The sequence below is a fragment of the Thalassophryne amazonica genome, chromosome 18 (assembly GCF_902500255.1).
Source record: "Thalassophryne amazonica chromosome 18, fThaAma1.1, whole genome shotgun sequence".
In the NCBI taxonomy this organism is placed as follows: Eukaryota; Metazoa; Chordata; class Actinopteri; order Batrachoidiformes; family Batrachoididae; genus Thalassophryne; species Thalassophryne amazonica.
Genome location: NC_047120.1, coordinates 62,837,764 through 62,851,185, shown reverse-complemented (window position 1 = coordinate 62,851,185; position 13,422 = coordinate 62,837,764). Strand labels below are relative to the sequence as shown.

General features: G+C 40.9%; 1 protein-coding gene across 3 annotated transcripts in view; it reads right to left on the bottom strand.

Moving 5' to 3' along the window:
- tmem94 (transmembrane protein 94) overlaps window positions 1-13,422 on the bottom strand; it is a 57,025-nt gene that overhangs the window by 17,696 nt on the left and 25,907 nt on the right. For 2 of the 3 annotated variants that reach the window (XM_034193665.1, XM_034193666.1), the window contains 3 exons: window positions 11,295-11,351; window positions 5,209-5,313; window positions 2,313-2,486 (listed from right to left, as the gene is read on the bottom strand). In XM_034193665.1, the coding sequence (XP_034049556.1) occupies window positions 2,313-2,486; window positions 5,209-5,313; window positions 11,295-11,351 (336 nt within the window). The remainder of the gene's footprint in view (window positions 1-2,312; window positions 2,487-5,208; window positions 5,314-11,294; window positions 11,352-13,422) is intronic. The other variant, XM_034193667.1, reaches the window with a different exon arrangement.

Sequence of the window (13,422 nt, the reverse complement as noted above, 5' to 3'; positions counted from 1 at the left end):
GGTTGGTGTGAATAAATCAACTGTGGGAACGATTGTAAGAAAATGGAAGACATACAAGACCACTGATAATCTCCCTCGATCTGGGGCTCCACGTAAGATGTCATCCCGTGGGGTCAAAATGATCATTAAAATGGTGAACAAAAATCGCAGAACTACACGGAGGGACCTGATGAATGACCTGCAGAGAGCTGCGACCAAAGTAACAAAGGCTACACACTACGCAGAGAGGGACTAGAAACCTGCAGTGCCAGGCGTGTCCCCCTGCTTGATCCAGTATGTGTCCAGGCCCATCTGAAGTTTGCCAGAGAGCATATGGATGATCCAGAAGAGGATTGGGAGAATATCATGTGGTCAGATGAAACCAAAATATAACTTTTTTGTAAAAAACTCAACTCGTCATGTTTGGAGGAAGAAGAATGCTGAGTTGCATTCCAAAAACACCATACCTACTGTGAAACATAGGGGTGGAAACATCATGCTTTCTGCAAAGGGGACAGGACGAATGATCCGTGATAAGGGAAGAATGAACGGGGCCATGTATTGTAAGATTTTAAGCCAAAACCTCCTTCCATCAGTGAGAGTATTGAAGATGCAACGTGGCTGGGTCTTCCAGCGTAACAATGATCCAAAACACACTGCTCGGGCAATGAAGGAGTGGCTCCGTAAAAAGCATTTCAAGGTCCTGGAGTGGCCAAGCCAGTCTCCAGACCTCAACCGCAGAGAAAATTTGCGGAGGGAGTTGAAAGTCCGTGTTGCCCAGCGACAGCCCCAAAACATCACTGCTCTAGAGGAGATCTGCATGGAGGAATGGGCCAAAACACCAGCTACAGTGTGTGCAAACCTGGTGAAGACTTACAGGAAACATTTGACCTCTGTCATTACCAACAAAGATTATGTTATAAAGTATTGAGTTGAACTTTTGTTATTGACCAAATACTTATTTTCCACCATAATTTACAAATAAATTCTTTAAAAATCCTACAATATGATTCCCTGGATTTTTTTTCTCCTTTTGTCTCTCACAGTTGAAGTGTACCTATGTTGAAAATTATAGACCTCTCTCATTTTTCTAAGTAGGAGAATTTGCACAATCAGGGACTGACTAAATACATTTTTACCTCACTGGATTTATCATCCTTGTTTTCATTTTGTCATTGTCCACAATGTCATTGTCATTGTGTTCATATACAGTATTGTCCTTGTGTTGTCTGTTTTTAGTTTTACTAGAAAGCACTTTGGTCACCTTTTGGGCTGCATAAAGATCATACAAACATAAGTCGACTGATTGATTGATCTGACATAGAAGATGGATTGCTGGCCCACAGAGCTGGAAAGACAATAATACAATACAATAAAATACACGAATCATTTGACACCCCCCCCCCCCCCCCCCCCATCACCTCTTTAATTTGGGATTCCTGCACCATGCTGGAGTGTACTTTTATTATTGGAGGTTATTTTGTTCAGTGCACTGACTCCTGGTAAAGCCCTACGTACGAGCCTTCGTAAACAGAGTATAAGTCATATGACCTCCCAAACTAGCAAAACAAGACAAGATTCTAGAAAATACAGTAACTGAGTGCCAAAGAATCTTTAAATAAATAATATCCAGGGTTTGACATTTCAGATTGTTCTTAGGAGTATGCTTACACTATCACTTTTCATTTGTGCAATATACAGTAGTGTTCAGAATAATAGTAGTGCTATGTGACTAAAAAGATTAATCCAGGTTTTGAGTCTATTTCTTATTGTTACATGGGAAACAAGGTACCAGTAGATTCTACGCCGTTCTTCTGAACAATGTCTTGAACGTCCCATTTTCCTCAGGCTTTCAAAGAGAAAAGCATGTTCAACAGGTGCTGGATTCATCCTTAAATAGGGGACACCTGATTCACCCTGTTTGTTCCACAAAATTGACGGACTCACTGACTGAATGCCACACTACTATTATTGTGAACACCCCCTTTTCTACTTTTTTTTTTTTTTTTTTTTTACTAATAGCCCAATTTCATAGCCTTAAGAGTGTGCATATCATGAATGCTTGGTCTTGTTGGATTTGTGAGAATCTACTGAATCTACTGGTACCTTGTTTCCCATGTAACAATAAGAAATAAACTCAAAACCTGGATTAAACTTTTTAGTCACATAGCACTACTATTACTGTGAACACTACTGTGTGTGTGTGTGTGTGTGTGTATATATATATATATATATATATATCTCATGTCACACTACAAGCAAGCACTACAGAACAACCTTGGGTCCTGGATGGCAAAGAGAAAAAGGAAAAACAAATAAAAAGAAAATCCCACCTCATCCCTGTCTTCTTCTGTTTCCATGCGGCAGAAGGAGCTGATGGACAGGTCGTCTCTGAGATCATCCTGGCTGCTGTGAGGTGGTTCAACCCGTCCACTGAAGAACAGCACGGTTTCTGGACTGGGGTTCGGCCAGGACAGGATACCCTGTTTGTCCACACAACACAGAACCTACAGGCACACAAAGTTACAACAGTACAAATTAAGGATGTGTCAGGCTGATTCCAAGCATCTGTTATGAGAAAACTGCCATTTTACAGCAGGTCAGCATCCAGATGTCCGATACATCATAAGTTCGTTGTGCGCTCTGGACAGCTCAAATCACATGATGAAATGATTACCCAAAGAGCTGTTTTCACTTTCATAAAATGTCAGGATTAATAAGATGATCCGCCAAGAAGTCCAGTTTGTGACGTGTCCTGGCTGTCACGAGAACACCTCCAGGATACCCTTACTGCATCACAGCAGTGGTGCAGCTCACAAGTCACCATCAAAACCTCATCTACACCTGATAAGACATCAGCAAGAAATGCCACGACCTACAAAGATGTCACTACTATACCACAGCTTGCTCGTCAAGTAATGTATTCTGAGTTCTGGCAGTTTCTCGTGACAACATCTTGCTGTATCATAGCCATTATCATCCCCCCACACAGCATCTCCAGGAATACTCATGACTCAAGATGTTGTCATGAAACCATGACGACATAATCACGGCATGACACCACGTGAGACAAATGCAACATTTCTGAACGTTTCAGAAATGGTCACAGAGTACTGCCGTGATGACGCATCACAACGTGATGCCTGACGTTGGCAAGAGGTTAACAGGACTCACAGTCTTAGATCAGCCTCCAATATAGCAAGTGTCATGTTAAATATCATGTAACACGCCATGATGCAGCAGAGATGCTTTGTGCATTATGTTTCAGATTAGTTTCTGACGTGCAACATTTCTTTAAAAACTGCCCAGTAAGCAAAACAAAGGTGACGTTAATGACTGGTGTGAAACCAGGTCTGTTTACCCAGCTGTAATAACAGTGAATGGACCATTATTTGGTCTTTGAAGCATTTAGCTCATTTGTCACAGAGGTTTAATCACATCTTACCCAACCCTAAAAACATCAGAAATGTTCAAACTCGTCCACTATATCCAGTTATCGATAATGCCACAGTAGTGTTCAGAGTAATAGTAGTGCTATGTGACTAAAAAGTTTAATCCAGGTTTTGAGTTTATTTCTTGTTGTTACATGGGAAACAAGGTACCAGTAGATTCAGTAGATTCTCACAAATCCAACAAGACCAAGCATTCATGATATGCACACTCTTAAGGCTATGAAATTGGGCTATTAGTAAAAAAAAAAAAAAAAAAAAAAAAGTAGAAAAGGGGGTGTTCACAATAATAGTAGTGTGGCATTCAGTCAGTGAGTTTGACAATTTTGTGGAACAAACAGGTGTGAATCAGGTGTCCCCTATGTAAGGATGAAGCCAGCACCTGTTGAACATGCTTTTCTCTTTGAAAGCCTGAGGAAAAAGGGACGTTCAAGACATTGTTCAGAAGAACAGCATAGTTTGATTAAAAAGTTGATTGGAGAGGGGAAACATACGCAGGTGCAAAAAAATATAGGCTGTTCATCTACAATGATCTCCAATGCTTTAAAATGGACCAAAAAAAAAAAAACAGACGTGGAAGAAAACGGAAAACAACCATGGATAGAAAAATAACCAGAATGGCAAAGGCTCACCCATTGATCAGCTCCAGGATGATCAAAGACAGTCTGGAGTTACCTGTTAAGTGCTGTGACAGTTAGAAGACGCCTGTGTGAAGCCAATTTATTTGTAAGAATCCCCCGCAAAGCCCCTCTGTTAAATAAAATACGTGCAGAAGAGGTTACAATTTGCCAAAGAACACATCAACTGGCCTAAAAAAAGAATATTTTGTGGACTGATGACAGTAAAATTGTTCTTTTTGGGTTAAAGGGCCGCAGACAGTTTGTGAGACGACCCCCAAACTCTGAATTTAAGCCACAGTTCACAGTGAAGACAGTGAAGCATGGTGGTGCAAGCATCATGATATGGGCATGTTTCTCCTACTATGGTGTTGGGCCTATATATCACATACCAGGTATCATGGATCAGTTTGGATATGTCACAATACTTGAAGAGGTCATGTTGCCTTATGCTGAAGAGGACATGTCCTTGAAATGGGGTGTTTCAACAAGATAATGACCCAAAGCACACTAGTAAATGAGCAGAATCTTGGTTCCAAACCAACAAAATTAATGCCTCGCAGATGTGAAGAAACCATGAAAAACTGTGGTTATACAACTAAATACTAGTTTAGTGATTCACAGGATTGTTAAAAAAGCAGTTTAAACATAACAGTTTTGAGTTTGTAGCGTCAACAGCAGATGCTACTATTATTGTGAACACTCCCTTTTCTACTTTTTTTTTTTACTAATAGCCCAATTTCATAGCCTTAAGAGTGTGCATATCATGAATGCTTGGTCTTGTTGGATTTGTAAGAATCTACTGAATCTACTGGTACCTTGTTTCCCATGTAACAATAAGAAATATACTCAAAACCTGGATTAATCTTTTTAGTCACATAGCACTACTATTATTCTGAACACTACTGTACATTTCACGATGTGGGTCAGGTAGTTAGATTCTATGACAAAACCAGCTCCAATAAGTGACTTTTTCCCCACCAAATTAAAAAGTTTGTAACATGAAAGAAAGACCTCAACAAGCACAAGCATCACTGCAAGACATTTAGCTCAAGCAAAAATAAAGACACTTTTGTGATTATACTTGGTAGTACAAAACCCTTCATAATATATGACAAGCATGTGTCCATGTTAACCACAGTCTTCCTCCTTAAAGCACTCACAGTGACAGATCCCAGACTGTGCAAAAGGCTCGAAGTATAACATAGTGTCTGAGACTCCCCCTTCAGGACGCCAACCAGGTGTCTCCACACACAACGGAGCATCTCCTGCACAAACACAAACATAAAATCAAATCAACAACAAAGACAAGTAGAAGAAATGTGACACGGTACCAGTCACAGCTTCATGAAGGAATGGAGCAGAGAAGGATTTTCATACAAGGAACCAGATCAAATCATGTGCCTTCTGGCAAACTGTACTTGTAGCATTTTTAAGAAAATCCATCATGAAGCTGTATAAAATTGTGATGCAACTGAAAAAAGCTCAACTATGCACAGCTTCTCCAATCACATCCAGAGAAGTCTATAGTAAGTCCTTCAGAATCATCTGGGTGCGTGGGTGGCTTCCCTCACTGTTATACTTTTTATACAGTCACTTCAGACACATTTACCAGGCAGCAATCATACGGTTTGGATTATTTAATGACTGATGAAAATGACGGTCAACACATATTCAGTGACCTGGAAATGTTCATGTGTTCATCCTCTGGCTTGTCTCAAGAAAACCTGCTGTAAAAGTGATTATTCTAACAATAATACTGACAGTTCGTTACCCAATTACTTACTGGCTCTGAAAACAGACGGAATAAAAGTGGTTGTAACTCCAGAATGGTTTCAATTTCAATTTCTTTTCATTTATATAGCGCCAAATCACAACAGAGTTGCCTCAAAGCGCTTCACACAGGTAGGGTCTAACCTTACCAACCCCCAGAGCAACAGTGGAAAAACTCCCTCTGAGGAAGAAACCTCAAGCAGACCAGACTCAAAGGGGCGACCCTGTACTTGGGCCATGCTACAAAACATAAATTACAGAACAATTCACAGACGAATCGCGGACGAATATACAAGAAATGCTATTGGTGCACAGGACAGGAGGATCACCAACACGAACACAACTCTCATCTCTGGATGGAGCTGCACCTAAAACAGAGAGAAAAAACAGAATCAGGCATCAGAAAGACAAGAAATACTGTATAATTTGTCAGCATTAAACAACAAGAAAAACAGAGAAATACTAGGGTGATCGCCAGCCACTAGCCCTAAACTTCACTAAAAGACCCAGAATTTAGGTAAAGTTGAGGCCGCGGCCCGCTCCAATTACTAAATGAATTAAAAGAGTAAAAAGCATAAAACAAAACTGTACCAGTATGCTAGCCATATGAAAGGGAAAATAAGTGCGTCTTAAGTCTGGACCTGAAAGTCTCCACAGAATCTGACTGTTTTATTGACGCAGGGAGATCATTCCACAGAACAGGGGCACAATAAGAGAAAGCTCTGTGACCCGCAGACTTCTTATTCACCTTAGGGACACAAAGTAGTCCTGCACCCTGAGAACGTAAAGCTCGGGCCGGTACGTAAGGTTTAATTAGGTCAGCTAGGTAGGAGGGTGCCAGTCTATGAATAATATTATAGGTTAGTAGCAGAACCTTAAAATCTGATCTCACTGGGACAGGAAGCCAGTGAAGAGACGCCAAAATGGGTGTAATGTGGTCGAACTTTCTGCTTCGTCAAAAGTCTGGCTGCAGCATTCTGAACCAATTGGAGACCCCTAATGCTAGACTGCGGTAAATCAGAAAATAGAACATTGCAGTAGTCCAATCTAGAAGATATAAATGCATGGATCAGGGTCTCGGCATCAGCCATAGATAGGATGAGATGAATCTTCGCTATATTTCGCAGGTGGAAGAAAGCAGTCCTAGTAATATTTCTAATGTGGAGGCCAAAGGACAATGAAGGATCAAAAATTACTCCAAGGTTCCTCACTTTGTCAGTGTGATGTATGACACACGAGCCGAGGCTGAGCGTTAACTGGTCAAATTGATGCCGATGTCTCACTGGACCAAGAACCATCATTTCAGTCTTATCAGAGTTTAAAAGTAGGAAGTTTCTAGACATCCAACTTCTCACTGCTGCAAGGCAATCTTCTAAGGATTTTATGTGAACGAGATTACCAGCAATTATCGGCATGTATAACTGAGTATCATCTGCATAGCAGTGAAAGGTAATCCCAAAAGGCTGCAATATGTGCCCAAGGGGTGCTATATAAAGGGAGAAAAGCAGGGGGCCTAAGACAGACCCCTGTGGAACCCCAAATTTCATGTCACTAAGGTTAGAGGTAGTGTTACTGTACAAAACACAGTGAGAACGACTGGTCAAGTATGACGTCAGCAATGCAACGGTTAAAGTGATATTTTTATTAAAACCCTTTAATTAAAAGGTAAAGGTCAACACTATAAGAACAAGGTTGTTTCATTTAATCTGTGTGGTGTAAAGATAAAATCACAAAAAGAGTGTCACTGCCCAAATGCTGATGACCCGACTGCATCTGTTAAATAAAAATAAATAAATTTATCACTGAGTGACGCATGCAAGAATCAAAGAGTTTTATGATTCCGTAGGTGATGAGGGGAAGACGAGGAGAAGTGAAAGAGCTTAAAAATTCTCCCCAATGCATATACAGTAGTGTTCAGAATAATAGTAGTGCTATGTGACTAAAAAGATTAATCCAGGTTTTGAGTATATTTCTTATTGTTACATGGGAAACAAGGTACCAGTAGATTCAGTAGATTCTCACAAATCCAACAGACCAAGCATTCATGATATGCACACTCTTAAGGCTATGAAATTGGGCTATTAGTAAAAAAAAGTAGAAAAGGGGGTGTTCACAATAATAATAGCATCTGCTGTTGACGCTACAAACTCAAAACTATTATGTTCAAACTGCTTTTTTAGCAATCCTGTGAATCACTAAACTAGTATTTAGCTGTATAACCACAGTTTTTCATGATTTCTTCACATCTGCGAGGCATTAACCTCTTCTGCACGTCTTTTACGTAACAGAGGGACTTTGCGGGGGATTCTTGCAAATAAATTAGCTTCACACAGGCGTCTTCTAACTGTCACAGCACTTACAGGTAACTCCAGACTGTCTTTGATCATCCTGGAGCTGATCAATGGGTGAGCCTTTGCCATTCTGGTTATTCTTCTATCCATTTTGATGGTTGTTTTCCGTTTTCTTCCACACGTCTAAGTTTTTTTTGTCCATTTTAAAGCATTGGAGATCATTGTAGATGAACAGCCTATAACTTTTTGCACCTGCGTATAAGTTTTTCCCCTCTCCAATCAACTTTTTAATCAAACTACGCTGTGCTTCTGAACAATGTCTTGAATGTCCCATTTTCCTCAGGCTTTCAAAGAGAAAAGCATGTTCAACAGGTGCTGGCTTCATCCTTAAATAGGGCACACCTGATTCACACCTGTTTGTTCCAAAAAATTGACAAACTCACTGACTGAATGCCACACTACTATTATTGTGAACACCCCCTTTTCTACTTTTTTTTTTTTACTAATAGCCCAATTTAATAGCCTTAAGAGTGTGCATATCATGAATGCTTGGTCTTGTTGGATTTGTGAGAATCTACTGAACCTACTGGTACCTTGTTTCCCATGTAACAATAAGAAATATACTCAAAACCTGGATTAAACGTTTTAGTCACATAGCACTACTATTATTCTGAACACTACTGTAGGCCAAAATAAATAAATGAATAAATAAAATCAACCCAGAATGCATTGCATCATCTATAGGTGGTATTTTTTGGCAGACAGCCAAATGGCCGGTCACGTTCACACAGTGAACCATTTTGCTTTGCAGCACCTGGCAACTGTTTTATTTCTACATGTGTCTGTGAGAACGCCGCACCAGTTTATTAGAATATGAGAGAGTGCGACCATGACAGCTCGGAGAGGACGCAATGGCGGGTGACTACAGTGCACAGCTCTGTTCAAATCTCAACAGGATAGCTGTGGCGTGGACATAGAACTCTGAAATAGTTCTCATCGCTTCATGTTAGCGATGCCTATGTTTACCAGCTTGTGTGGACTGTGGCTGGACAAATGAAAGAATAAAGAAACACAAATATCATCATGAGTATCAGATGTTTACTGACTGTCTTGTTGAACTCATAGAACCTGTAAGTATCGAGGCCTACAAAGCTGGGTAAAGCGGCTCAGTGCCGCTCCTCCTGAAGCGGACGGCTCCGTTCACGATATCAAAGGGAACAAATGAAAGAATCAAGAAACACAACTGACTATTGGATGTTTACCAACAGTCACATCACACTTGGAAGGATATGAAGCCAAGTGAAGCCTGAGCAGCGTTGGAGAGCGATGTGGTTGCTGTGTGCCACAGTGGGACGTGGTTGTGTTGCAGGATATCCAATGCATTTATTAGTTTGTCCAGCCTGGTTTATACTTATTTGATGTCTTTTTTAATGCTTGCTTTATGAATACCACGTAAGACAGAAAGCAACGAGATGGAAGCACGGTAAGTAAGTTTCTTGTTTCACTGGGGGTCACCACAGCAAATCTGAGGTAAATCTCCACGTTGATTTGACACGTTTTACTCCAGATGCTCTTCCCAATGCCCAACCCTAACCCTAACTCCATATGGAAAGTGGGCAGGGGTGGTCTTGAACGGGGAATCTTCCACAGTGGAAACAAGCGTACTTAACTATTTGGGCACCACCCCTGCCTAGGCGGAAGTGCGGCAAATCTCAGCAAAATAATGCAATAATAACAGTGTGTCCCCCTACACTAGCTTGTAGGTGAGTATATGCGAGTGGGAGAACCACTGGCACAGAGGAACGGTATGAATGATATCCAGGCATGCAGCACAGGCAGAAAGGTGAATGGTGAATATCCCCTCTAACACTGTATTCATCTGAAAACAACAGCAAATACCAAAAGAAGACACCGATGGTTGTGAAGCACAACGGTGACACTGCACTGACCATTTATTTTCTTTGGTCAGTCAACAGTGAAGATATAAAGGTTGGGTTTGAAACGGAGAAAAGAAGTATTCGGGGATGAAGAGTAAACAATAAAATAAAAGGAAGCAGGGTTAACTGCAGACATAAACAGGTCAAAAATGACTGGAGACACTTGGGCATGAACGTACATCCAGAGCAGCTTAGTCGAGACGTGTTGACTGATAATCTACAGAAGAAAAGTAACCATAACCAAAAAGTCAAAAAAGACAAAACAATTTGGTGTGCAAAATAGCAGCGGTGGGAAAAAGTCACCATAATTATCACTCAAGTTATGAATCAGCAAGTCCCAAGTCAAGTCTCAAGTCATAATGACCATTTGTTTGCAAGCTGACTTGAGACTTGCAGATTGATGACTTGAGAATGACTTCGTCGCACCTCTGCAAAATGGACAAAAGACGACTACGTAAACAAAGCTAAGTGCTTCAATTACACCCCTATTCCACAGAGCACCATTCTATTACAATCCCCCAAAAAATGGGATGAAACTGCTTAATCTGGCATGCCTCCTCTCAGGCTGTCTTATAAACTGCAGACCTGGTGACTGGCTGGCTTATGAAGCGCATACCTGGCAACTCACTGAAAAACAAAAGTAAAGCTGCACCCGGCCGTGTCCTCAGACAGAAACGCAAGAAACGCTGCTTTTGCTTCAAATCTTTACCCTGATGGAACACAATCAAACAAGCTATACTCACTACGACTACTCAGTTTAAAGATGTCTGAACATGATTGATACTGCTGAGACTACAAATACCCAGACATGACCACGTAATGATGCCGATTTGGTGAATCGGGATGAAATTTTTGAACAGCTTGAAAATTTCACCCCGATTTCAAACCTGGGACCGATGAGCGGCATAAGAACTGTGTACACCAAGTTTGCTCAAAATTGACAAAAGATGGATCAAGAAGTTACTGTGATGCTTCAAAATGCACTCCGATTTACTATTCGGGATAAAATGGGAATAGCAGCGCGCTGTGGAATAGGAGTATTACAGAAACAAAGGAAAGGTAGTAAGCACACAGAGATTCAGAGACAATCAGTATCACACAGTTTTTCATAGCAAGCAAATAAACAACATAATGAGGGAGGCCAGCGAGGAGAATTCCACCGAGAGAGACAGCAAGCAATGAAGGCAGGTTTGAAGAAAGCCAAGCAAGCAGGAGAAGGGAGGCAGGTGAGGCAGCGAGAGGTTATACCTGGGAGGAAACCACTTCGGTGTAGCTGCTTAGAGTGTCCTCAGAGAACTTAGCAAGCTGGGACAAGAGAAGAGCGGAGTTAAAACACAGAGGGACGCCCTCTGTGTGCGTGTTTGTCAGAGGGTTGGACTGATACGGAGTTGGTGGTGGAAAAAAAAAAACAAAAAAAAAAAAAACAAGATATTGTGACTTGAATGTGCGAATAACCAGCATGGGAAATGAACACCATAACCACATCAACAGCAGAAGGTTAGAGTCTGCAGATCATCACCAAAGGTGATGCATCATTCACATGAATCTTTAAAGTGAGCAAACAGATTTGAATATTCTCTGTCAAAAACAGCCATGTGCAGAAGCTCTGCTTACGGCTGCTAACGGTGTACAGTGGCCTCTCGTTTATCACGGGAGTTAAGTTCTAAAAAATAACCCGCAATAGGCGAAATCCGCAAAGTAGTCAGCTCTATTTTTTACAATTATTATGGACGTTTTAAGGCTGCAAAACCCCTCACTACACACTTTATACACTTTTCTCAAATGGGCATTAACATTTTCTTTTCTCTCGTGTGTAAACACTCTCAAAATTCAAACCTTAGTAGAAAAATAAGTCCAGTATTACAGAATGAAACCAAAGATCAAAACCTGTTTTCAGGCCCAAACATTTGTTTGAGAAATAAAAATAGAATGTTTTCCTATAAATAATTATGATGGCTTTTAGAACTAACGAATTTATTTTTAACAAACAACCTATGAGGTTGGACACATGAGAAATTATTAATAGTGACTGACCAGTATTTCACAGTTCCTCTGATCGGGCCTCTTCATCCTGGCACCGCTCTGCTGTCGTGTCTTTTTCCACTGAATGACACCTCAGTGCAGGTGTCTTTTTCCGAGTGAAGAACACAGTTATGGGTAGTTGTTGGCGCTCTTTTTTCTTCTGGGTGAGAAAATTCTTATAAATAGACACACGCAGAACACAATACACATGCTCTCCCGTCGTGGTGATGTCGACCGGTGCCGCGACCGGCCTGCTTGATGAGGACGCAGAACACAATGCGCTGTAAAAAAAAAAAAAAAAAAAAAAAAAAAAAAAAAAAAAAAAAAAAAAAAGCATGCAACATTGGACTAAAAAAAAAAAAATCTGTGAAACTGCGAGGCCGCGAAAGGTGAACCGCGTTATAGCGAGGGACCACTGTAGTGGCAGTTGACAGGTCTGTTACCACCAGGATGACTGCTGTTTAGGTATGGGTACTGATAAGACTTTAATCGATATCTATACCATTATCGATTCTGCTTATCAATCCAATTCCCTTATCGATACCTCCTGTGAATTTTCTGTGTACAACAAGTGGGCTTTACAGGTTTTCTAAGTCAACAACATTTTATTGAGTCTTAAAGTAAATAAATATGAAATTGGTCACTGGATCCTTGATCTCTGAACATAAACAGGAATAAACAAAATCTGTAGTTTTTGTCAAAAGCATTTCCTTTCAGACATCAATGGCATGAAAGTCTCTCCATACGTCTGAGCTGAACTTAGCTGGCTGCTGGATTCTGCAGGTCTGCAGCCATACAGTCTTGTGCTGCTGCACATCAGCGCAGGATGTCTCATTTTGAGAGGAAAAAAACATTTTGATCGATTGCAGTTTATTGGTTGTATTACAACATTTGGAAAGAGGTGTCATTTGATTTAAACGGCGATTCACATTGAAGTTATTAATTCCGTGCGGTCACTATCTTTCTAACTTGACTCAGTAGAGAGCGGTGCAGCGTTTGGAGCAATGGAACAGAGGACAAGTCTCGTTTCTTTCTCGCAACAAGACAGAAGTCCCAGTTCGTCACTTTAATCTGCACAAAGGTGACTCACAATTGACATATTTTAATGGCTTTGAGAGGGGCTAAGAAGCAGAGCTGCCGCTTCTGAAGAGGAGCGAAGCAAAGAACCAACGAAGCAGCGGATTGGAGCACTGCTTCATTGGTTCAAGGTTCAAAGCAGATCCGCACTGCAGAAATGGTTGATTACAGAACCGCTGCAGGGTCTGTAATCAATGTAGAGAAATGATCATTTTCCTGACAAACACCCTCGAAAACAACAGCCACTCTGAAGGACCGATAAGGGAATCGTTAAGCA